Consider the following 21,903-nt stretch of genomic DNA (forward strand, 5'->3'; position numbering starts at 1 on the left):
GATTCATTGCGAATGAATTAAGTTATGCTAGAACTTTTTTATTAAAAATAGTCTTACACGAGCCAAAAATAAATAAAAAAAAACACTCATTTCCTGCATGGTCATATTTTGAGGATTTTTAAGATAAATTTTCGTTCTTAAATATTTTGCGGTTTTATGCATATGAACATTCATATCCAACGTCGCCTTATAAATATTAAACAAATATGTAACAGTTTCAATAATTAAGGTGAAGATGTGATGGATAAAAAAAATGGGCGTTATTGTTGTCGGTAAGAACATTTTCAGAGTAATTTAATTTCCATGCAAAAATCAGCATATTTTGTGTCTGCATGCATTTCAAGTTTAAATGGGACGTTCATAAATTATGTTACGCTTATCGCAAAATGATAAACATATTGGAACTTGGGAACACAGAAATATTATCACTCTTATGGGTGACAGGCCATTACTGGAAAAATATTTGACGTTTTTCCACATCCTGCATGCACGTCCCCCGCCCCATTAAAAGCTCGGGAAAGTCTCGGATTGCACGGAGCAGGCCCGGCCCGGCCGTCAAGGAAAAAAGAAACCACAACACAAAAATCATCTGCTGCTCGTATCTCATTTCTCAAAATTTTGAAATTTTTTGAAATAATTGCAATTTAGCAATTAACTAAATTCTAATTTAGGGTGTCAAGATGGACACACAAGTTAGCCAACGTGTCAACAAGTTATACCAACAACTTAATGTTTTACAAGAGTTTATCGAACTCAAATTTGGTAAAAATATTTATTATTATTTTATTTATTTCCGGGATAAATACATTTTTAAATCCATTTCATTCCTGAATTCTAAAACTGGCTCGCAAAGTTCTTAATAAAGAATCCAAACTATAAATAATCAATGAGACAATTCACGCAGTATTTTTCGTGTAACTTTATAAAATCCGTAATTTTGCAAAATGCTGTTATTGACAAACTTTTACTAAAAGAGAAGCTCTTCATTTTAGCAAAAATTTGCAAGATAAAATAATTTGCAAGGCAATTTGCACATTTCGTTGTAAATATTTGTAAACTTTGTAAAAGTTTTATCTGATCTTATTTTATTTTGTTATTAATTTTTGCTCATTAAAGGTCAATTAAATACGTCAAAATACCACATTTCGTAAATTTACTACCCCAAATTTACTAATTATTAAATCGAATTAATAATTTACTACATTTGAAATTGGTTGCAATATTTCTCTTCACTTTTCAGGTTCAGATTACAAAGAATTCCAAAAATTCAAAGCCGCCAATCCCACCAAAGTGAAAATGGTGGTGGAAGTAGATTCCAGCAACCTGAACTTTGACCCTCGACCCAACCAGTCACTCCTCCCCCATTGGGACAACAACGTCGCGGGAGACGAGGGGGACGTCAAGGTAGAAATCGTCACCCGTGACGATGATGACGACGACGATGACGACGACGGGGATGAAGATGACCTCGCAGTCGGACAGGATCCGCTAATTAATTCGGGCCCTTCCATCATTTATGGTGAGATTCTATTTAAGCAGTTAACTTTAATTAATTGTTAATTAATTAACTAGGCAACAATTGCTCCCCTGGGACTAGTGCAGCAAATAATCTTAGTCTACTCGGACCCTACAACGCGGACGAGATGGATAATTACAAACAAGTCAGTGATTAATTATTATTATTATAATTAAAACTGCATTTTAAATAATTCAATTTATTAGTTTTATATAAAAAACTCGGAATTTATCATAATTTTTATACCAGAGATTCATGCAGTTTTTTATGTGAACTCTAAAATTTATTTAAATTGGTTTGGACGGTACTATTTGAGGACATTTTGACTTGATTTTATTGATTATTGCGAGCTTTCGATCGCTTACAGCGGATCATCATCAGGCATAAATTAGTTTGAAAAAAAGAAAACAGATACTACAACGTTGTTTGAATTTTTGGAAATTTCAATGACATAATATTCATGGATACATTAAAAAATTAATTAGTGTTGTGGACCAGATAGAGTTTATGGGCATTCCTTTTGATATATTCATCCGTTCTTCTTTTTTTATGTTTCTGATGAATAATCCTTCCTTGAATTTTCTGTAAAATTTCCTGGGTTCCTTAAGTATGAGTTTGTGGGAATTGGGGTCTAGTTGATGATTTTGTTCAATCATATGTTTCGCAACGGGTGAAATTGTTGTTGCTTCATTTCTAATGGCATTTTCATGTTCAGATATTCTTGTTTTGAAGTCTCTTTCGGTTTCCCCTATGTATTTGGCAGGACAGTCATTGCATTTGATGGAGTACACGCCGCATTGAGTTTTCTTGATTTTTTCTTTTGTATTGCATATCATTGTGAATAGCTTAGGTCCAGGATAATAGCCAATTTCTACTTCTAATTTTCTTTGTAAATATCGTGCAATTTTGGTTGTGACGTTTCCTGCCCAAGGTAAAATAATCCGTTTTTCTAGTTGTTTGGTGTCTTGGTTTTGTCCTGCGTTAATTTTTCGTTTGACTTTCTTCAAGCGGTATCGAATCATAGATTCTGGGTAGTCATTCTTTGTGAGTATTTTGATGGTGTATTCTATTTCATTGTTGAGATGATCTTTGTCTGAGAGTTTGAACGCTCTTGTCAGCAGCGTATCAACTACTCCAATTTTGTGTGCAGGTGGGTGGAAGGAATGGAAATTTAAGTATTTATTGGTGTGTGTTGCTTTTCTGAAAATGTGATGGCCTAAGCTTCGGTCTGGTTTTTCGTAGAGCATCACGTCTAGAAATGCTATTTTGCCATTTTCTTCTTTTTCTACTGTGAATTTTATGGCATGGTGAAATCCATTGATTTGATTGAGGACAGCTTCCAATTTTCTTTTTCTAATAATTGCAAAAATGTCGTCAACGTATCTCCTCCAAAAGATGATGAACTTGTTCCTGGTGACTAGTTTGTGTTCTAAGCTTTGCAGATAGAGTTCTGCTACAATTGCTGAGATGGGTGAACCCATGGCTGTTCCCTCTGTTTGGTGGTAGAATTTTCCGTCATATTTGAAATACGTCGATGAGAGGCATATTTCTATTAGGTCCATAATATCTTCATTTGTCAATTTGGTCCAAGATCCATCATTTTTTCGTTTAGAAGTTTTTTGATGTAATGCAAACTTTCTTCTATGGGTACCTTTGTAAATAGTGACACCACATCAAGTGACACCTTTGTGTCCCCTGGTCGAATTTTCAGGTTTTTTATTTCGGAAATAAATTCTGCAGAATTCTTGATGGTGTAAACGTGATTATTGCTCAATTTCTTCAAAATATTTGATAGATAAGAAGCTACTTGGTATGTTGGAGATTGTCGGAAGTCAACTATTGGGCGTAAAGGTACATTCTCTTTGTGAACCTTTGGTGCTCCGTATAAGATTGGTGCTCTCGTATTTTTTATGTTTAGTTTGTCATATTCCATTTTTGTGATTTTCTCCTCTTCTAGTAATTTTTTGCATCTCGTCTCAATTTCCTTTGGAAAATCTTGGGTGGGATCAGCTATTAATTCATTATACGGGCCCTCTTGAATTATATTTTCCATTTTTTGTTGGTAATCTGCTTTATCCATTATTACTACCGAATTCCCCTTATCTGCTTTACATATGCATATGTTTTGTGAATTTGTTAATGATTTAATTGACGTTTGTATCCAGTTGTCCCATTTGTTGAGGTAGTTTTTCTTATTAATATGGGACTTCATGATTTGGGTGATGCCGTCTCGAACTTGATCCTTTGTTTGATCTGTTAATTCTAAATCATAGTTCATTTTTAGTTCTATGGCTGCTGCTGAATCTATTAGTGGGATACGTAAGTCTTTCACTGGGAGAGAGTAGTTTAGTCCGAGTTGAAGTAATTTTTCTTCGTCATTTGATAGAGGATGAGAAGAAAAATTATGAATTGTTTTCTTCAGTGTCTCCTCCTCTTGACGTGCGGGGACAGGTAAAGTCGCAATTTTTTTGTTCATGAGATTAGTGAATTTTTGGATATGTTTTTGTTTGATCTGACAGGAATAGCTTACTGTTGAGTCCTTGAGTAATTTGCATATCCAATTCCAATAATGTGGTGCTTCTTGCCGTATTTCACTTCTCAAAGTTTTGATCTCATTGTCAAGATTATTCAAATGTTGATAATTTATCCTGAGTGTTGTTTTCATAAGTTTCCTTTCCGTTTCTTCTTGGAGTCGTTGAAGCATCTTGTTTTTTCCATATTGTTGTTGTATGCAGTTAAGTTGTAATCCTTTTGGTATTACATCGAATTTCCTGCATTTATGTAGAAACACCGTATTATTTTGTGTTTGAGCTTGTTGTTTGTACATCCTTTCCAGTTTTCTAACTTTCTTTATTATAGCCCCACCGTTGAGCTTTTGTAGTTTGTTGTTTAATAACTTCCATCCTCGAGTATTATTTAAATTGGTTTGGACGGTACTATTTGAGGACATTTTGACTTGATTTTATTGATTATTGCGAGCTTTCGATCGCTTACAGCGGATCATCATCAGGCATAAATTAGTTTGAAAAAAGAAAACAGAGATACTACAACGTTGTTTGAATTTTTGGAAATTTCAATGACATAATATTCATGGATACATTAAAAAAAATATAATTTATATTTTAACCCACTGCAGTTTTTGTGACATCGCCAATCCTGTAAAACTTGTTTAACACGGATTTGTAGTTTGCCATAAATATTTTGTAAACTCTGTAAATTTTTTGCTTAAAATTAATTTACAGTTTTTTTTAAATTTTAAATATCGTAAACTGTGTTAATTGTTTTCTTAACACTACTTTGTATTTTTTGTAAATATCCTAAATTCGGTAAAATTTATGCTCCAAACCAATTTACAAAAATGTTCCGGAAAAGAATCAGTTAAAGTTGACAAAGGCCTTTTTACATACATTTTAGAAACTTAAATCATGCTACAAAACACCGTGTGAATGTGTGAATCATTATTTTTTTATTAATTTTAGGTCTTGATGTGGCACATCGAGTCAAGTCAGCAACTCAGCGATCTCGTGTGCGACGTAAATGCCAAGAATTACGTCGAGGCGGCCACCGCATCCACACTCATTAAAGAGTTTGTCGGTAAATTGGTCCAAATTAAGGGGTATTTAATTAATAATTACTATAATTGAGATACTGTTTATCAAGTTTTTTTCAGTAATTAAACTAATAATTAAATATGTTTAGGGATTCTCCTTCCTCCCGAGAACAAAAGTTATTTGCCATGGCGATCGTAGAAATCATTCCGGCATGGCGTTATCCTGGAACACCGGATGGAATTGTGAGATATTGAATTTTTAGGGATTGGACGTTCGAAAATCGTGTCTCGTACTTGGGGAGAATTTGTTGAAAAAATTACGGAATTTGCATGACGAAAATGTTTTCTTTTTTTGTTTTCATAAAAATGCGAGAAATTCAGTACGTACAACAATTGTTTTTCTCGCTTCATTCCTTTATTGATTACCTGATTAGGAATTTTAAGAAAATTAAGATTTTAAAACTAAAATGCAGAATTTTTAGGAAATCTATCTATAAGGCAATTCATGTATTGCTTGGTAACATTGTAAAATCCGTAAGTTGTATAAACTTACAATTTAAAAATTTTTGTAAACCTGCTCACGTCAGGAACTTATAATAATAACCAAAGATTTCCGGAATCTCCTGTCTCTAAAAGCTGAACCTTGTTTTTTATACATTTCTTATAATTGATACCCTTTAATAAATTTGTTTTTCTCCTTTTTCAGGATATTTTATACGACGAGGTCAACCGATCCGGCCTGATTCAAGCCAAACTTCGGAATATTCATAAAAGTATGAAATCTAACAATAGAACTGCGGAACCCCCGAGAAAAAGGTCCATCGTGGATTCTGGGGGCCCAAAAGCTAAAAAACCAGCCAAAGTAGTCGAAGAGCTGCCACCCATGCCCACCACGGATTTTCAACCCCTTATTCAACAATTAAATGCGGCCTGTCCTCAGACAGGATTTTTAGAAATCAAGAAACTCATGTCGGAAACTTTGGCGCATAGAAACCATCTGCGACGCACGAATAATGACGCCATTCTCAAATTATATCCTAAATTTAAACACTGCAATTTTCTGGTGAGGGATAACATTTCTGAAGACATGTTTGGTTCGATTTCAAAAAAATTAAAGTAAAAAAGCAGACAATTTTATGAAATGCGAAGCTGCTTTTTACATCGTAATTTTTTTAAATTCAATTTTTTTAGTTTTCTTTGCTAGACAGTGAAAACCAGAAAATTTTAGGAAATTCGAAACTTTTTTTTACAAGAGGCACTTTTTAAATTCAATTTTTTAAAGAAAAACAGCAGATTTATTCAAAGCTTTTTTAGGAACTGGTAGTTCAAATGTTTTTAGGAAACTACACGATTAAAAATTGGAAATTTACATTGCAAAAAAAAACAGTTCTACATTTTTCTTTAATCGAGCCAAACCTTAATTAATTAAAAAATATACATGTTAAACATTTCTGAACCCTTTTTCTAGGTCAATTTCGAATTTTCCCTACTGTTTCAAGACGCATCGCACAAATTCCTTCAAATTTGGCCAAAGTTCGCTAAGCGATTACTCGATCATGTCAAGCAAATAAAACAGACGCCCGCAATGGCCAAATTTTTTGCGACAGAAGCTGGTTCGTATTTCTTGATGGGGGTATTCACGTCACTGCAAAATATCGCCTAATAATTTTGGCATCTTGAGAAATCCGTGTTGAGAACGGCTTATTTTACATGAAAATATTTACATCAACTGAAAATGCGAGGAAAAATGTAAATTTTCTTGAGTTTGCGAAAAATAGTTTACGTCGATAATGCTCTTGTGTCGCATATTTCGCAAAAAATATAGGATTCTGATTTGTTGTCTCTTCGAAACCATTGTAAGGTTCTGAAGCGACGTATATGTACCAATTTTACAAAGTTGACGTGAATACCCCCAATAATTAATCTAACAATGAACAATGTTTCAATCTTACCCTTTGTTTATCCAGATAAATGGGACGAGTCAATTCTTGCCTTGTTAACTTTGCTGCAATTCATTCCCCCCGCGGCGCAGGGGAAGGGGAAAGGTGGCCGCGCAAAAATTGAGGACGCGCGTGACCTCGTCGTCACATTTTATCCTGTAAGGAATAATTTTAATTACTATTTAACTGGACGATTTTTTAAAAAGATTACGTACCCAGCAGAACTTTCTGTCTGTCCGTCTACCACCAAACTGAAAATACGGGTTCAAATTATTGTTACAAGACTCAAATTGTCAAATTATATAACTGTGCATTTTGAAAATGGTCATACTCCTTAAAGCTAAAATTTGGCAAATATGTATTGCCTATAGTAAAATAAGTTTGTCAAAAAAGAAGCAAAATTTGATCTGGGTCACAAAATGCCGGGTTATAAATTTCTACATACAGAGTAAGACAATTAATTTAAACTAAAGTGATGAAACTTGACTAGGGCCATGCGAAGTTGTCCCGAATCTACATATATTTAATTACTTCGATTCTCAAATTGATTAATTAATTAAAATTATGTTGGAAATTTAAATTTGAGTCAATTTCCAACTTGACTCGGGCCACGCGAAGTCAATCAAACTAAAATTTCTCTCCCTTTTTCCAGACCGGAACGCCATATCATTCCATCCTGGACACGTGGAAGGCTGAAAAAACGCAGCCCAACCTGGTCTGCATGGGCACCTCGACGTCCACGATTTCCTCCTATTTCATCATCTCGGATCGCACCATGATTCCGATCGAGGCGACCACGTCCACCGAAGCGATCGACACCCTGTTCAAGACGCACTACGTTTTCGCGGCCGAGTACGACAAGAATCTAGTCGGACTTTGGAAGTTTATCCAAGTCTACATTTACCAGTTGGACGTTACCACGACCAATTTACCGAGAAAAGTTAAAGAAGTTTTCGCCCAGCTTTCCGGTTACATGGGGACAGAGTAGGAGTTAGGTAGTTATTGATTTACCGGTGTTACCGCTCGGTATTAAAATTATATTCCGAGGTAAAATTCCGGTAGAGGTATATACATACTTATAATTAATACTGGTATTGATTTGGTAGTAATTTCCCACCGGAATGGTAGAAATTTTTTTATGAGTGGTAAATTTTTAGATATTACCATGCCGGTAGAGGTAATGATCTAATATCAGTTTCCTAAGAGTGTAGAAATCTGGTATAGTCCGGCACGTATTAATTTGTCGGTACTAAATAAACTTGCTACCGCTTGGTATTAAAATTATACCGGTCGGTAAAAAAATTTCTACTGATATTTGGTGACATTTTGATACCAAGCTAACAAGTATTACTACACCATACTGATCAATACCGCTTTGTGGTATTCTAATACTGGATTTGTAAGAGTGTAGAAATTTCTGCCCAAAAATCTCACTGGGTTAGCTGTACAAAATTAGTTACAAAAAATAGTAACATTTTAAAAATTGTTTAAAATCAAAAACCAATTTATAATTTCAGAAATTTTATATTTACTAAAATATACTTTTATGCAGTTGTATTTACGTAGTTCATATGTATTTTAATCTTTTGTACGTAATGTTTTTTTAGCATGTAGAAATTTTACAAAATCAGAGCAAAAAATGAATTTGCATAAAGAGTGGAAATGTATTTAGGTAACAACGTTTTTAATTACCAAGTAAAGTAATGTCTCGTCTGCAACAATGTAGTTTTGTAAGCTTCCTAAATGAAAACTATGTAGTTTTATCAATGTTTTAAATAACTTGCATAAAAAATCTTGTTCAAAACATTACAAAGTATTGTTTAAATCGTTATGACTTTGCAACTGCATTTATGTTAGTGAGACTCGACATGAATAAGGGGACGATATTAAATTATGTAAGGCTAAAATGCGATTTTTTAAACCCCCACCCCCCTGTAAACTATGTTTCACAATTGGTCATGTGAGATTACCGTGCTCTTAGATGTGGCCGTGAAATCACCAGTTGTGAAACATAATTTAGGAACGTTTCACAAACGTTTCAATCGCACACATATTTTCTGTTGCTAGAAAACTCCATTTATTCATACATATTTGTACGAGCTTACTACTTACTAAAATAATCTATTAATATCAATATTGGGAGAGATGTTAGATTCGATGTCCTTGAGCCCGATTCGAGATTCCCAAATTCTGTTTAGGTGTGGTGCGTAGTAGAGTTTGGCTTCCTGCCAAAATCTATTTTTAGATTGGGTGTTGTTCAAGCGGGGAGACGCTACTGCTATGCTGGTGGCGTGGCCTTCTCTTTCTACTCGTCTGCCGGCTTGAAAGTTCGTCACTCAAGAAAACGTTCTGCTTCCTTTCGGATCATACTTTTCTTGTCCTCCGTTAAAATTTAAAGTTAATTTTTCTCTTTGGAAATTGCTGTTATTTTTCCAATCACCAATTAAGGACGCAAGTAAATTCATTGCTACAAGTCAGAGACGAATTTTAAGCAGTTTTCTCCCTGTTATTCGGTAAGTTCAAGGTATGATTGAAATTTTAAATTTGAAGGAATAGATATTTAGTTTCTGGAGTAATACAATTCATCAATTTCAAATAATTTTGGTTCTTGAGTTCAAGCCAAAAGTTTAATTTTACTATAATGCTTGGGAGGATTTGACTAATTATAAAACTGAGATTTAAGGATTTCTTGGAGGACTGATTTTTTAATTGAATCATATTCTGATTTAATTATTGGTTTTATTGTTAAACAGGTAATTCAAGAGTTGAAAATGGCTCGTATCCCATATGACGCCGAGGAGGTGGACGTTTTCATTGTGGAGAAGATTCTCGACAAGCGAATTGTCCACGGCAAGCCGGAATATCTTTTGAAGTGGTTCGGCTATACAGAGTGAGTACTTTACAGCTATTATTTCGGGGTATTCAGTATTTCTTGGTTTCATGAGGGGCCGTCCAAGAATTACGTAACGCAACAGGAGAAGTGGGGTCTAAGGCTCCAAAGATATCGTCCCTATGTTACGCCTTTTAAAGGGGGGGGAGGGGTTCTAGAAAATTGTGATTTTTGGTTACGTAATTTATGGACGGCCCCTTTAGAAAGAAATTATGCAGAACCTTCGTAAAAATCAACTTTTATACTACAAAATTTGACAAAATCTCGTAACCTTCGTAACTTATTTCACGATACGAAAGAATAATGAATACCCTTGTTACTAATTTTATATCAAACTCGATGGATGATATGAATTAATTAAGTTACTATCCTAAATAATAAATGTGCTATTTATTTAATGTCGCAGTGAGGATAACACTTGGGAACCGATGGAGAATCTGGACTGCTACGAACTGATTGAAGCATTCGAGGCTGCAGGAAATCCGAGGCTGAATGGTCCGCGGCCGCGGCGTAAATGAACGGAGGACCTCAGTAGATTTTGTGACCGACCCAAAATTACTATTATTTTTTGTATCAACTAAAACAACCTTTGATGCTGATTGGATTCACATTTTCGATTATAATATTGCATATAATGTCATTAAAATAAATTTCTTCGTCTAACGCGTGATCGATGCTTTTAATTTTTGGTTTCTTTCATTTGCTACAAATTAAGGATCGTCCATAAATCATGTCACGGTAGAGGGGGGGAAGGGTCCAAGATTCCAATGATATCGTGCCCATGTTACACATGTTAAAAGGGGGTCTAGAAAATCGCGATTTTTGCGTTACGTAATTTATGGACGGCCCTTACAAAATTATGCATGAACGGCTCCCAACGAAAATCCATTTTCCCGAAATAAAAATAAAAATACGGCATTTGTCTAATTATAAATGGTTGAATAAAGTAAAGCTCGAGCAGAATAAATAAGGTACGCTACAAAAAATCACCAACTGATCTCAAGAAATTTATTTCAACATTGTAACCGAAATTAAGTTTTTCCTGCAAAATCCTCTGAAAAATTACCTTAGCCATAATTAATATTGATGATAACGAGGGTAAATTTTGTTTAAAATTTAGTTCGTCTCCCAATTAGTTGATTAACAATCAGGATTCAATTCAAAAATCAATCCAGCCAAGAAAATTTCTTGAAGAAATCGTTAATTTGTAATTAAATAATTAGTCAAATCCCCAATTCTCTCAAGTATTAGAGCAAAAGTATCTTCCAATTATACTTTTGACTTGAATTCAACAATCAAAATCAATATGTATTCATTACTCTAGCAATTAAATTAAATTTATTATTTCCACCAAACTTTTAACTTACCGAGGAATGAAAATGATTAAAAAAATGGAAACCTGCTTAAAATTCGATTATAACTTGCAATTACTTACGTTCTTAATTGATGACTGGAACAATTTAATAGGACTATTAAATTTACTTTTTTGCTTAAAAATCTAATGAAAAAGCCATTTTCATGAGATAAAAATGAGACGATGATTTGAATTCCCGGTGTGTTTTTTGGGGCGGAGAGATACCCACTGTTGACACGGAGGCATGTTTGGAGGGGTAGCGAAAGACGGGGGTTAAGCGGGAGCGTGGTGGCGTGTTCATTGTTCGTCTAAAATCTGCACCGTCATCGTGGCGTTCTTCTTTCTTCTCGTCTGCCCGCTCGAATGAAAGTTCGTCACTCAAGAAAAGGCATTCTTCGCACTTGGTCAGACTTTTTTTGTTTGTGAAAAAATTTAAAGTTAATTGTTCCCGTGGCAAATTGCTAAGCATTAATTTGTCTTCTTCTTCTTCCACTCATCAATTAAGAACGTAAGTAATTGCAAGTTAAAGTCGAATTTTAAGCAGTTTTCCGTTTTTTAATCATTTTCATTCCTCGGTAAGTTAAAAGTTTGATGGAAATAATAGAAGATACATTTAATTGCTGTAGTAATTACTAATACAATTGATTTTAATCGTTGAATTGAAGTCAAAAGTATAATTAAGAGATAATTTTGCTCTAATAGTGGGGGGACGGGATTGAGGATTTGACCAATTACAAACTTAAAAATAATGATTTCTTGGGAGATTGATTTTTGAATTGAATAGTATTTGTATTTAATTATTGGTTTTGCTTATTATTAATTAAATAGACAATAAGAATTGAAAATGGCTCGTGACCCGTCTGACGTGAAAGGTGACCTGGCGGAGGTCAAGGGAAGTGGGGATGAGATCTCCGAAGAACGGGAGGAATTGATTGCCGAGGCTTCCCAAGGGGGCGTGGGAGACGGGACTTCCGAACCGAAGGGCAACGAGGAGTCGACTTCTGCACAATCGGAGGCGACGGGTTCTGGAGACGGGACTTCGGAACATTACGTCGTGGAGAAGATTCTCGACTCACGAATTGTCGCCGGCCGGACGGAATTTCTCGTCACGTGGAAAACCCGAGGCCAGTGAGTAACCTTATTTTTCTTTTATTTTGTACGAAATTTGGGTAAGCCAATGGTCAGAATAAGTACATTTTTAATCATTTCTGTTTAGCTCTGGGAATGTATTTTAAAATTCTGGACCACAAATTTGTGGTCAGTAAATTGATTAGTAGTATTTCGTGTTTTTTTAAAGCTAGTTTCAACAAGTTCCAATTTTTCTGAAAATGTCTTAAACTTTAGACCTCTTTAAAAATTTGTGAAATTCTTGAATGTATACTTTTTAATTGGCTCTACAAATTTGTCGTCCAGAATTTGTAAATAAATTCCCCAAGTTAAAGAGAAATGATTACAAATGAATCAATTTTTACGAATTTTGATAAGTCAATCGAGTCCGACATAATTAAACTATATAAACAGTTAACTAATTGTGCTATTTAATGTCGTAGTGAGCATGACAGTTGGGTGCCATTGGAGAATTTAAACGTCGATCGCCCTGAGCTGATTGAAGCATTCGAGGCGGACCGGAATGCGAAGAAGGCCGCGGAGAAGAAGAACGCATCTAACGCGGACGAAGGGGAGAAATTCGTCGTAGAGAAAATTCTCGACAAGCGAATTGTCCACGGCAAAATTCAATATCTTTGCAAGTGGAAGGACTACGAAGAGTGAGTTCTGTTCAGTTATTTATTTATTATTGAGGGTATTCACTGAGGGATTTCACATCAAAGTTTGTAACCACGTTGTGGCAGATTTGTCAGTAAGTTTACACACTTTTGACGTGAGTCGACTTTTTAAATATTTTTGCAAGCAATTTTTTGTTAAAAAATCAGCACAACCTATTTATTTCAACTCAAACTTCAAATATCAAACATTCGAATTATTAACAAAGTTTTATTTCGAAAATAAAAATTTATTTATTTTACGACACGAAAGATACCACGGAATCGTGAATACCCTTAATATTTAATTCGTATTAAATTCCGACAATAAGAATTATGTAAATCAGTTAATTAAATTAATTAATTAACGTGCTACTATTTAATCTCGCAGGGACGACAACACTTGGGAGCCAGCGGCGAATTTGGGCTGTTCCGAACTGATGGAAGCGTTCGAGGCCGAATGGAAGGAAAAGGAGGCGGCCAAGAAGAAGAAGAAGCCGTCCGACAATGGAGCAGAATAGAATTCGTTTCCTTTCTGAAAAATTATTAATTTCTTTTTTGTGTTGATTTATTCCACTTTTCGATTGTTTCAAATAAATTTCTTGAAATAACTTTATGATTTTGGTATGCTTTAGTTATTTACAAATATTTTGCTAATAGTTATCTTTACACGTTTACTAATTTAAAATTTATTCCGGAGTTTAAACTGCGAATGCCTGATTTTTTTTATTTTTTAAGATAAATTAGCGGTCATTTTTGAGGAAATTTATTGTGAAAAAATAGCAAACCAATTGGTTAATTTTTTTCCAAATCGACTTGTTTATAGTACCAAAAATTAGATTAAATTACAATTAAAAGTAGCATTTATCTCAAAACTCATGGAATCGACAATTTTAGAAATTACATTTAAAGATATTGCATAAGGGCAGAGTGAGATTAAAGCGGCAACGAGTCATCTAGGCGTAGGCTTAACCTGGCATTGTATCACGTGTTTTTTGTTTGAATTGTTGTGTCTCAGCTTTCCCTTCCTCCATGTATTCAAATGGCGATTTTGAAAAATGTTCACCGCCTTTCGTTTTTAACAATATGAAGATATTAATGCACCTAAAAATCGGTAATTTTTAGGCTTACATAGTTAGGAGATAAAAATTTTGATTTTTTTCTTCAATGAGGAAATATTTAAATTTTATTGATTATTTTTCATCTATTTTATATTTATCTTCTTGTTGAAGGAAAAAATCAAAATTTTTATCTCCTAACTATGTAAGCCTAAAAATTACCGATTTTTAGGTGCATTAATATCTTCATATTGTTAAAAACGAAAGGCGGTGAACATTTTTCAAAATCGCCATTTGAATACATGGAGGAAGGGAAAGTTGAGACAACAATTCAAACAAAAAACCCCGCATCAGCCAGCATGCTATTCCGCCTTAATAAAATTACAAAAACACTGAAAAAAAGCCGTAGTGCTTGGAGGGGTAACGCGAGACATGGGTTGAGCGGGAACCTGACGGCGTGTCAAGTATTCGTCCATTCTTCTCCTCAGAGTGGAAAACGTTCTTCTTCCTTCACAATTTTCTTGTAGGTTCAATTAAATTTAAACTTAATTGTTCTTGCCGGAAATTGCTGCCAGTTTGTCACCAAGTCTTCTTCCAATCACCAATTAAGGACGTAACCAGGTGTAAGCAGCTTTTTTACTATTTGTTATTCCTTATTTAATAAGTTAAAAGCAAAGCTTGATTTAGATTTGTAGATAGTTATTAATTGCTGCAGTGGTAAACCAATTAATTAATCCCATTTGATTTTGATGGTCGGATTCAACTCAAAAATATAATTTAGTGGAGATTTGTGGATAAATATGACTTAATTAATTGTGAACTAATGAGGGAACTCATTATTCCTTAGTAATTACAACGTTTAAGAGATTTTGAATTTCAAAATTTGAAAGTGGGTAAGATTTTGTCAGAAAAAAGCCATGTTACTAAGGTTACACTTTTTACGATACGAAGAAGCAATGAAAATGAATACCCTGAATAATTTGTGAGAAGATGATTATGAGTTTTAATTGTATTTTCTACTTTATTAAATTACTTATTGTTTTTTTAAATCAGTTTTAGGTGAGTGAAAAGAGTTGAAAAATGCCTCGTGAAGAATTTGTTGAGGTTGAGCCGATTGAGGTGGACTCATCGTCAGACTCGTCGTCACCGTCATCGTCATCGTCAGACTCTGACATGGACTCATCCCCAGTGACGGACTCTGACTCGGAGACGAGCAGCAGCAGCAGCGGGGATGAGATTGCTGACCCCGAGGGGGAGGAATACGTTATCGAGGCGGAGGAATACGTTATCGAGGCGATTCTCGATAAGCGAATTAACAGCCACGGCAAGCCGAGCCAAGCTGTAACATATCTTTGCAAGTGGAAGGATTACGGAGTGTGAGTATTTACTGTTATTCAAGGTGTTCATTGCAGTGATGGGATTTTTGCCCCTCGTCCTCATTTTTGAGTGAGGGGGAGGAGTAAAGAGGGGGAGTAGCTAGTGTTTTTGCTCCAAAATGAGGGGAGAGGAGGGGAGGACTAAAAATTTGAGGAATTAGTGAGGAGAGGGGAGGATGAGGACTTAAAATTTGAGGAATTGGTGAGGGGAGGGGAGTAGGAGGACTAAAAATTTGAGGAATTAGTGAGGGGAGGGGAGGACGAGGAGTAGAAATTTGAGGAGTCGATGAGGGGATAAGAGGACGAGGAGTAATTTACTCCTCGTCCTCTTTACTCCTCTTACTACTCCGAGTAAAAGGAGGGAGTAAGACACAGATAGATATATACTACTGTCCGCTCTGTGAGTGTCCGTCTATCTGTCTGTCTTTATCCACGATAATTTTAGAACGGATTCAAATTTCGCTATGCGGTTTTCGCGACGTGTTTCTAATTTTGAAGTACGGATGAGTTCGAAGATGGGCGTCGTAGGTCATAAAGTCACGGCGCTACGGTGATGACATATACGGTCTAAGATGTCGAATTTTTTATTTTGACCGTTTTAGACTTATTTTTAGAAGGGATTTCAAAAATCGCCATCATTTCGACGTGCGACGACACCATGACCGTGTAGATGTCGCCAAAGTCGAAAATTGTTGAATTTTTCGTCTGGACCGTTTTAGACGTAGATTTGAGCGGGGATTTCAAAAATCGACGGTTTTGTCATCTCACGACCCTGTGAGGAGTAGAAATTTGAGGAACTGGTAAAGGGAGGGGAGGGTGAGGACTAAAAATTTGAGGAGTTAGTGAGGGGAGGAGAGGAGGAGGACTTAAAATTTGAGTAATGGGTGAGGGGAGGGGAGGATGAGGACTAAAAATTTGAGGAATGGGTGAGGGGAGGGGAGGATGAGGACTTAAAATTTGAGGAATTGGTGAGGGGAGGGGAGGATGAGGACTTAAAATTTGAGGAATTGGTGAGGGGAGGAGAGGAGGAGGACTTAAAATTTGAGTAATGGGTGAGGGGAGGGGAGGATGAGGACTAAAAATTTGAGGAATGGGTGAGGGGAGGGGAGGATGAGGACTTAAAATTTGAGGAATTGGTGAGGGGAGGGGAGGGTGAGGAGCTGATCAAAAGTCCCAACTCTGGTTCATTGTAGCTATAACAATGCGATGGTGTCATGTGTCATCCTTCGATTTGGCTGAAATTTTAAAATTATGTGGTCCAAGTTAATACAACCAAGGTTTCTTGAGGCAGTTTGTGCGATGGTGGGAACTTGGGGAAATATTTGAGGTCAAAGTTCAAAAATGTGCCATTTTTAGCACGGGAAGGGAATGGAAGTTGAGTTTGCTTCCTCCGTCTGGTAAAAATCGCATATTTTTCAGCTTTGCCCTCAAATATTTTGGAAAATTTTGACCATCGCACAAACTGCTTGAAGAAACGTTGGTTGTATTGATATGGACCACATAATTTTAAAATTTCAGCCAATTTGGAGGCTTACACTTCACACCATCACATTGTTAGAAAAAATAGTTTGCGAAGAAGAAAACAATTCGTAACTGTGGTAACTTATTTTTTCGATGCAAACAAGTCTAACAACGGCCTGGTTCCAATTTTGATTAAACTATGATAATTATAATTATAGATAAAGAATTAAAAACATGCTTCAGAATTTTTAATAATGCAATTCAATGCTGAACGAAATTATGACGGAATCCGTAAGCGAGAATCTTCCCTGAGAGAAATGTAATGTAACGGTAAAAAATACAAATTCTCGTACACGGATCCTATTTTAACTTAATTAATAAAGGTCTCATTTAATGGACCAGACTTTTAATTTTACTTTTAATAATAAATTATAATAATTTATCTTCACTACATAGTTATCGTAATTACAACGGTTTTGTTACCGGAGTAACATGTCAAAAAATCCCCAGATTACGAAGCTGGATGCCGTTTTTTTAAATTTGTAAACTATTTTACGATACAAAAAAGAAAGAAATATGTAATGAATACCGTCATTATTTATTTTGCATTAAATTCGGAAATTAGGAATTAAATTTTTTAATTGATTAATTAATTTGCTATTTAATATCGTAGGGAGGAGAGCACTTGGGTGGCGGGGAAGTATTTGATGTGTCCTGAACTGATTGAAGCATTCGAGGCTCAAGGAAACCCAGCCATCGGACCGGAGTAGAAATTTTGTTCCTGTTCAAAAATTATTCTTTTTTGATCAACTGAAATCTTTGCCTTGTTGATTTATTCCATATTTTTGATTGTTCAATAAATAAATTTCCGATACGGATTTAAATACTTTTGTGAGTTTATGCGTGACATACTTTTTATTTATTCTGTTTCAGCGTTTAAAATAAACATGCCGGATACAAATTACGAAAAACTGAAAACATAAATAGGGCTTGTAGGGGTGACATGAGACATGGGTTGAGCGGGAACGTGTCAAGTATTCATCCACTCGACTCTTCTCCTCAGAGCAGAAAACGTACTTCTTCATTCACAATTTTCTTTCGGTTAAATTAAATTTAAAGTTAATTGTTCTTGCCGGAAATTGCTGCCAATTTGTCACCAAGTCTTCTTCCAATCACCAATTAAGGACGTAACCAGGTGTAAGAAGTTTTTTTTTACTATTTGTTATTCATTTTTTAATAAGTTATAAGCTTGATTTAGAATCTAAATTTTAGATATTTATTAATTGCTGGATTATTAAAGTAATTAAAATTAATCATGGTTGAGTTTGATAATTGAATTCAACTCAAAAGTTAATTGTAGATTTTGGGATAAATATGACTTAATTAATTGTGAATTAATCAGGATATTCACTATCCCTTAGTAATTTTCGCATCGTATCGTAAAGTAGGTTACAACTTTTACCCAATTTTGAAAACTGGGTAATATTTTGTCAGAAAAAAATCACGTTATTAAGATTTCCGAAAATTGACTCCGTGTTTTTTCTTCGTGAACTATTTTACGAAACAATGAAAATGAATACCCTCAAGAATTATTTGTTGAGAAGATGATTACGAGTTTTAATTGTATTTTCTACTTTACTTTATTAAATTACTTACTGTTTTCTTTTAATTATTACAAATAGGTGCGTGAAAAGAGTTGAAAAATGGCTCGTGAAGAACTTGTCCAGGTTGAGCCGGTTGATGTGGTCGTCAGACTCAGGAGTAGAAGGTCACTACTTGTCGGGCCCCGATTTCGATCTCCTTTAGATATGTTGTAGCACTACATGTGTGTAGAAAAAGTGAAGGAGGGTTAGACTCCATGAGCCCATTTACGCCCGCCACACCCCCTCAAAGGCGCCCAAACCCCCAGAGTTGCCGCACTAAAATCATCCCCAAAAATCGAGTTTTGGTCAGATTTTCAAAAAATTTACATTTTTGTGATCCCAGATAGTTGCTCTATCATATCCAATAGCAAACTCAACTTTTTTGAAATTTTCAATACTTTCGAAGATTTTCTGACCAAGGGTATGTATTGAAAAAATTCGAAATTTCAAAAAAGTTGAGTTTGCTATTGGGTATGATAGAGCAACTATCTGGGATCACAAAAATGTAAATTTTTTGAAAATCTGACCAAAACTCGATTTTTGGCGATGAATTTAGTGCGGCAACTCTGGGGGTTTGGGCGCCTTTGAGGGGGTGTGGCGGGCGTAAATGGGCTCATGGAGTCTAACCCTCCTTCACTTTTTCTACACTCATGTAGTGCTACAACATATCCAAAGGAGATCGAAATCGGGGCCCGACAAGTAGTGAACTTCTACTCTTCAGACGAGGACCCTGTGATGGACTCCGACTCGGAGACGAGCAGCGGGGACGAGATTTCTGACGAGGGGGAGGAATACGTTATCGAGGCGATTCTCGACAAGCGAATTGTCCACGGCAAGCCGGAATATCTTTGCAAGTGGAAGGACTATGGGGAGTGAGTATTACTTTTACTGTTCAGTTATTTATTATTCAGCATGTTCATTAAATATCTCTTTGTATCTTACAATGCGATGGTGTCAAGTGTAACCCTGCGAATTGGCTGAAATTTTAAAATTGTTTGGTCCAAGTAAATACAACCAACGTTTCTTGAGGCATTTCGTACGATGGTGGGAATTTGTCAAAATAATTAGGTCAATGTTGAAAAATAAGTGATTCTTACCAAGCAGAGGATTCTATTCCCTTGGAAAATCGCACATTTTTCAACTTTGACCTCAATTATTTTGACAAATTCCCACCATCGTACTAAATGCCTCAAGAAACGTTGGTTGTATTTACTTGGACCACACAATTTTAAAATTTCAGCCAAATCGGATGGTTACACTTGACACTATCGCATTGTTTGTTAGAATAAATAGTTTACGAAGAAAACAAAGCTTCGGAATCGTCGTAACTTATTTTTTTCGATGCGAAGAAATCGAACAGCGATCAGAGCGGTCTGGTTCCCATTTTGATTAAAGTATGATACAGAGCGTGAATCAAGATACAAAACTCACTTTTATTTTTGATATAACATTTGTTAGAGAGACCTGGGATTATTGGAATTTGCATGTGTTGTACCCAGATAGTCAAGGAACAGTTCGCAAAACAACTTTTAGTTCTGTGCATCAACATGCCCCCACTCCCCCCCACGGAGTGCGAGGTAGCCGTATTAGAGTTTTCCAAAGATAAATTGTACCATAAAAAATTGTTAAGAAACTGGCGACAACTGAATTCAAGTGCCAGTCAAAGCCATGTTTCCAGTGTATTAAATGGCACTGCCATGAAGAGACAGGGATCATTGGCTAGGGTTCCACCTCCACCAAAGTGGCGTCCAAGATCAGCCAGAATCGAGGATGAGTTGTACTATATTGCAAATTCTAGCAATAAGGAAAATCCGTGAGCCCAGGAAAGTACGCAAAATGTTGGGGCTGAGTCAGGCAATAGTTTTTAGGATCATTCAATTTGACCTAAATAGATTAGCGCGGAGGAGGACCTTGTGTACGCCCCCAAGCCGTCTTACATCAAGTTTTTCGAAGCAACTTCGCGATAACTGTTTGAAAACTTATTTTCCCGAAATAAATTTTTAACTGCAATTACTCTTGACGAGTCGAATGACATTATTCAGATAGATTATTTTGGTTTTTATTACTTGAAGCAGAGATTTTAAAGCGGACGGCTTGGGCGCTAAGTGGGTTTTGGAAAACTTTTCAAAACGAGTGGAACAAAATCACTCCAAAAAAGTGTTAAACGTGATACTAGCGTACAAAAAGCGATTGCACCTCGTTAGACAAACTAATGGGCTACACATTGAAGCAATTTACAAAATTCACAAACGAGGAATAAAGCTGTAGAAAAATAAATAAAAGTGAGTTTTGTATCTTGATTCACTCTCTGTAATTATAGTTATGGAATTATTTATCTATAAATAATTAAACAAATGCTTCAGGATTTGTCGTAATGCTCAGTTTAAACGAAATTATGTTATTACGGAATCTGTAGAATGTCACGATAAAAAATGCAAATTCTCAGTTATGGATCTTATTTTAACTTCGTTGAAAATGAGCATTGTTAAAAATCCTGAAAAATGTGTGTAGTTATTTATCTAGACTACAGAATTATCAATTATCGTAGTTACGACGGTTTTGTAAGCGGAGTAAGATTTTGTCATAAAAAAATCGCCCTACTAAGGTTACACCGTTTTTTAAATTTGTAAACTATTTTACGATACGAAGAAGGAAATAGATACCCTCATTAATTATAAATAATTAATGAGGGTATCTATTTCCTTCTAAATACAAAATTTTGTATTTAATTACGGCAATACGAATTTAATTAAATTTAATTAATTAATTAATGTGCTGATTAATATCGCAGGGAGGATAACACTTGGGAGCCGGGGGAGAATTTAGACTGCCCTGAACAGATTGAAGCATTCGAGGCTGCAGGAAATCCAGCCGCGCCCAACGCCGGACCAGAGTAGAATTTTGTTCCTTTTCCAAAATTATTTATTTGAAATTGACCAACTGAAATCTTTGACTTGTTGATTTCTTCCATTTTGGGTTTTTGATTGTTGCAATGTTTAAATAAATTTTTGATACGCGTTTAATTAATTTTGCGAGTTTATGTAACATACTTTTTATTTATTCTGCTCCAGCTTTATCTTTTATACTCTAGCGTTTAAAATAAAAATGCCGAATTTTCAACTTTTTTTCTGGAAATTTACATCAATTTTCTTTACGTTACGAGGCGGAGTTTGCGAAAGCGTTATGCCACAACGGGAAAGAATTATAAATTTTATCGGCTTTCAGTTAACTTTATCTTCATCCTTTGTTCGTATTTCCCAGATGTCAAGATACATGCATTGTACATACAGGGTGGCCAGGTTAAAATGGGAAAAATTCGCAAATCTCCATTAGTTATCGAAATTTTGCCCTGAAA

General features: G+C 35.4%; 4 protein-coding genes across 4 annotated transcripts; all 4 read left to right on the forward strand.

Moving 5' to 3' along the window:
- The first annotated feature begins 540 nt into the window (after positions 1 to 540).
- On the forward strand, positions 541 to 8,815 carry LOC110855279. The gene is made up of 9 exons (XM_022103698.2): positions 541 to 762; positions 1,241 to 1,519; positions 1,573 to 1,661; positions 4,996 to 5,132; positions 5,216 to 5,309; positions 5,773 to 6,129; positions 6,535 to 6,679; positions 7,034 to 7,164; positions 7,659 to 8,815. Exons 1-9 carry the CDS (start codon positions 681 to 683, stop codon positions 7,992 to 7,994), a joined length of 1,650 nt encoding a protein of 549 aa, XP_021959390.1. The 5' UTR covers positions 541 to 680; the 3' UTR covers positions 7,995 to 8,815.
- Positions 8,816 to 9,050: 235 nt separating this feature from the next.
- LOC110855364 (chromobox protein homolog 3) lies at positions 9,051 to 10,566 on the forward strand. Its single transcript, XM_022103794.2, has 3 exons — positions 9,051 to 9,519; positions 9,760 to 9,896; positions 10,303 to 10,566. The coding sequence occupies exons 2-3, from the start codon at positions 9,778 to 9,780 to the stop codon at positions 10,412 to 10,414; spliced, it is 231 nt and encodes a 76-aa protein (XP_021959486.1). The 5' UTR covers positions 9,051 to 9,519; positions 9,760 to 9,777; the 3' UTR covers positions 10,415 to 10,566.
- A 1,030-nt stretch (positions 10,567 to 11,596) lies between these two features.
- Positions 11,597 to 13,626, forward strand: LOC110855291 (chromobox protein homolog 5). The gene is made up of 4 exons (XM_022103711.2): positions 11,597 to 11,758; positions 12,079 to 12,378; positions 12,801 to 13,016; positions 13,402 to 13,626. The coding sequence occupies exons 2-4, from the start codon at positions 12,095 to 12,097 to the stop codon at positions 13,529 to 13,531; spliced, it is 630 nt and encodes a 209-aa protein (XP_021959403.1). The 5' UTR covers positions 11,597 to 11,758; positions 12,079 to 12,094; the 3' UTR covers positions 13,532 to 13,626.
- Positions 13,627 to 14,683: 1,057 nt separating this feature from the next.
- On the forward strand, positions 14,684 to 21,575 carry LOC110855292 (chromobox protein homolog 1). The gene is made up of 4 exons (XM_035856033.1): positions 14,684 to 14,691; positions 18,588 to 18,673; positions 19,270 to 19,420; positions 21,340 to 21,575. Exons 2-4 carry the CDS (start codon positions 18,646 to 18,648, stop codon positions 21,443 to 21,445), a joined length of 285 nt encoding a protein of 94 aa, XP_035711926.1. The 5' UTR covers positions 14,684 to 14,691; positions 18,588 to 18,645; the 3' UTR covers positions 21,446 to 21,575.
- Positions 21,576 to 21,903: the final 328 nt, after the last annotated feature.

Source organism: Folsomia candida, unplaced genomic scaffold, assembly GCF_002217175.1.
Source record: "Folsomia candida strain VU population unplaced genomic scaffold, ASM221717v1 Fcan01_Sc012, whole genome shotgun sequence".
NCBI classification, from domain to species: Eukaryota; Metazoa; Arthropoda; class Collembola; order Entomobryomorpha; family Isotomidae; genus Folsomia; species Folsomia candida.

Bases quoted from the DNA above. Each gene is read 5' to 3' on its own strand.
- LOC110855291 (XM_022103711.2), top strand. From the start codon at position 12,095: ATGGCTCGTGACCCGTCTGACGTGAAAGGTGACCTGGCGGAGGTCAAG. The intron at 12,379-12,800 runs GTGAGTAACCTT...TTAATGTCGTAG, and splicing joins ACGTGGAAAACCCGAGGCCA to TGAGCATGACAGTTGGGTGC. The intron at 13,017-13,401 runs GTGAGTTCTGTT...TTAATCTCGCAG, and splicing joins AAGTGGAAGGACTACGAAGA to GGACGACAACACTTGGGAGC.
- LOC110855292 (XM_035856033.1), top strand. From the start codon at position 18,646: ATGTGGTCGTCAGACTCAGGAGTAGAAG. The intron at 18,674-19,269 runs GTCACTACTTGT...TCTACTCTTCAG, and splicing joins GTCAGACTCAGGAGTAGAAG to ACGAGGACCCTGTGATGGAC. The intron at 19,421-21,339 runs GTGAGTATTACT...TTAATATCGCAG, and splicing joins AAGTGGAAGGACTATGGGGA to GGAGGATAACACTTGGGAGC.
- LOC110855279 (XM_022103698.2), top strand. From the start codon at position 681: ATGGACACACAAGTTAGCCAACGTGTCAACAAGTTATACCAACAACTT. The intron at 1,662-4,995 runs GTCAGTGATTAA...TATTAATTTTAG, and splicing joins AGATGGATAATTACAAACAA to GTCTTGATGTGGCACATCGA. The intron at 5,310-5,772 runs GTGAGATATTGA...CTCCTTTTTCAG, and splicing joins CTGGAACACCGGATGGAATT to GATATTTTATACGACGAGGT.
- LOC110855364 (XM_022103794.2), top strand. From the start codon at position 9,778: ATGGCTCGTATCCCATATGACGCCGAGGAGGTGGACGTTTTCATTGTG. The intron at 9,897-10,302 runs GTGAGTACTTTA...TTAATGTCGCAG, and splicing joins AAGTGGTTCGGCTATACAGA to TGAGGATAACACTTGGGAAC.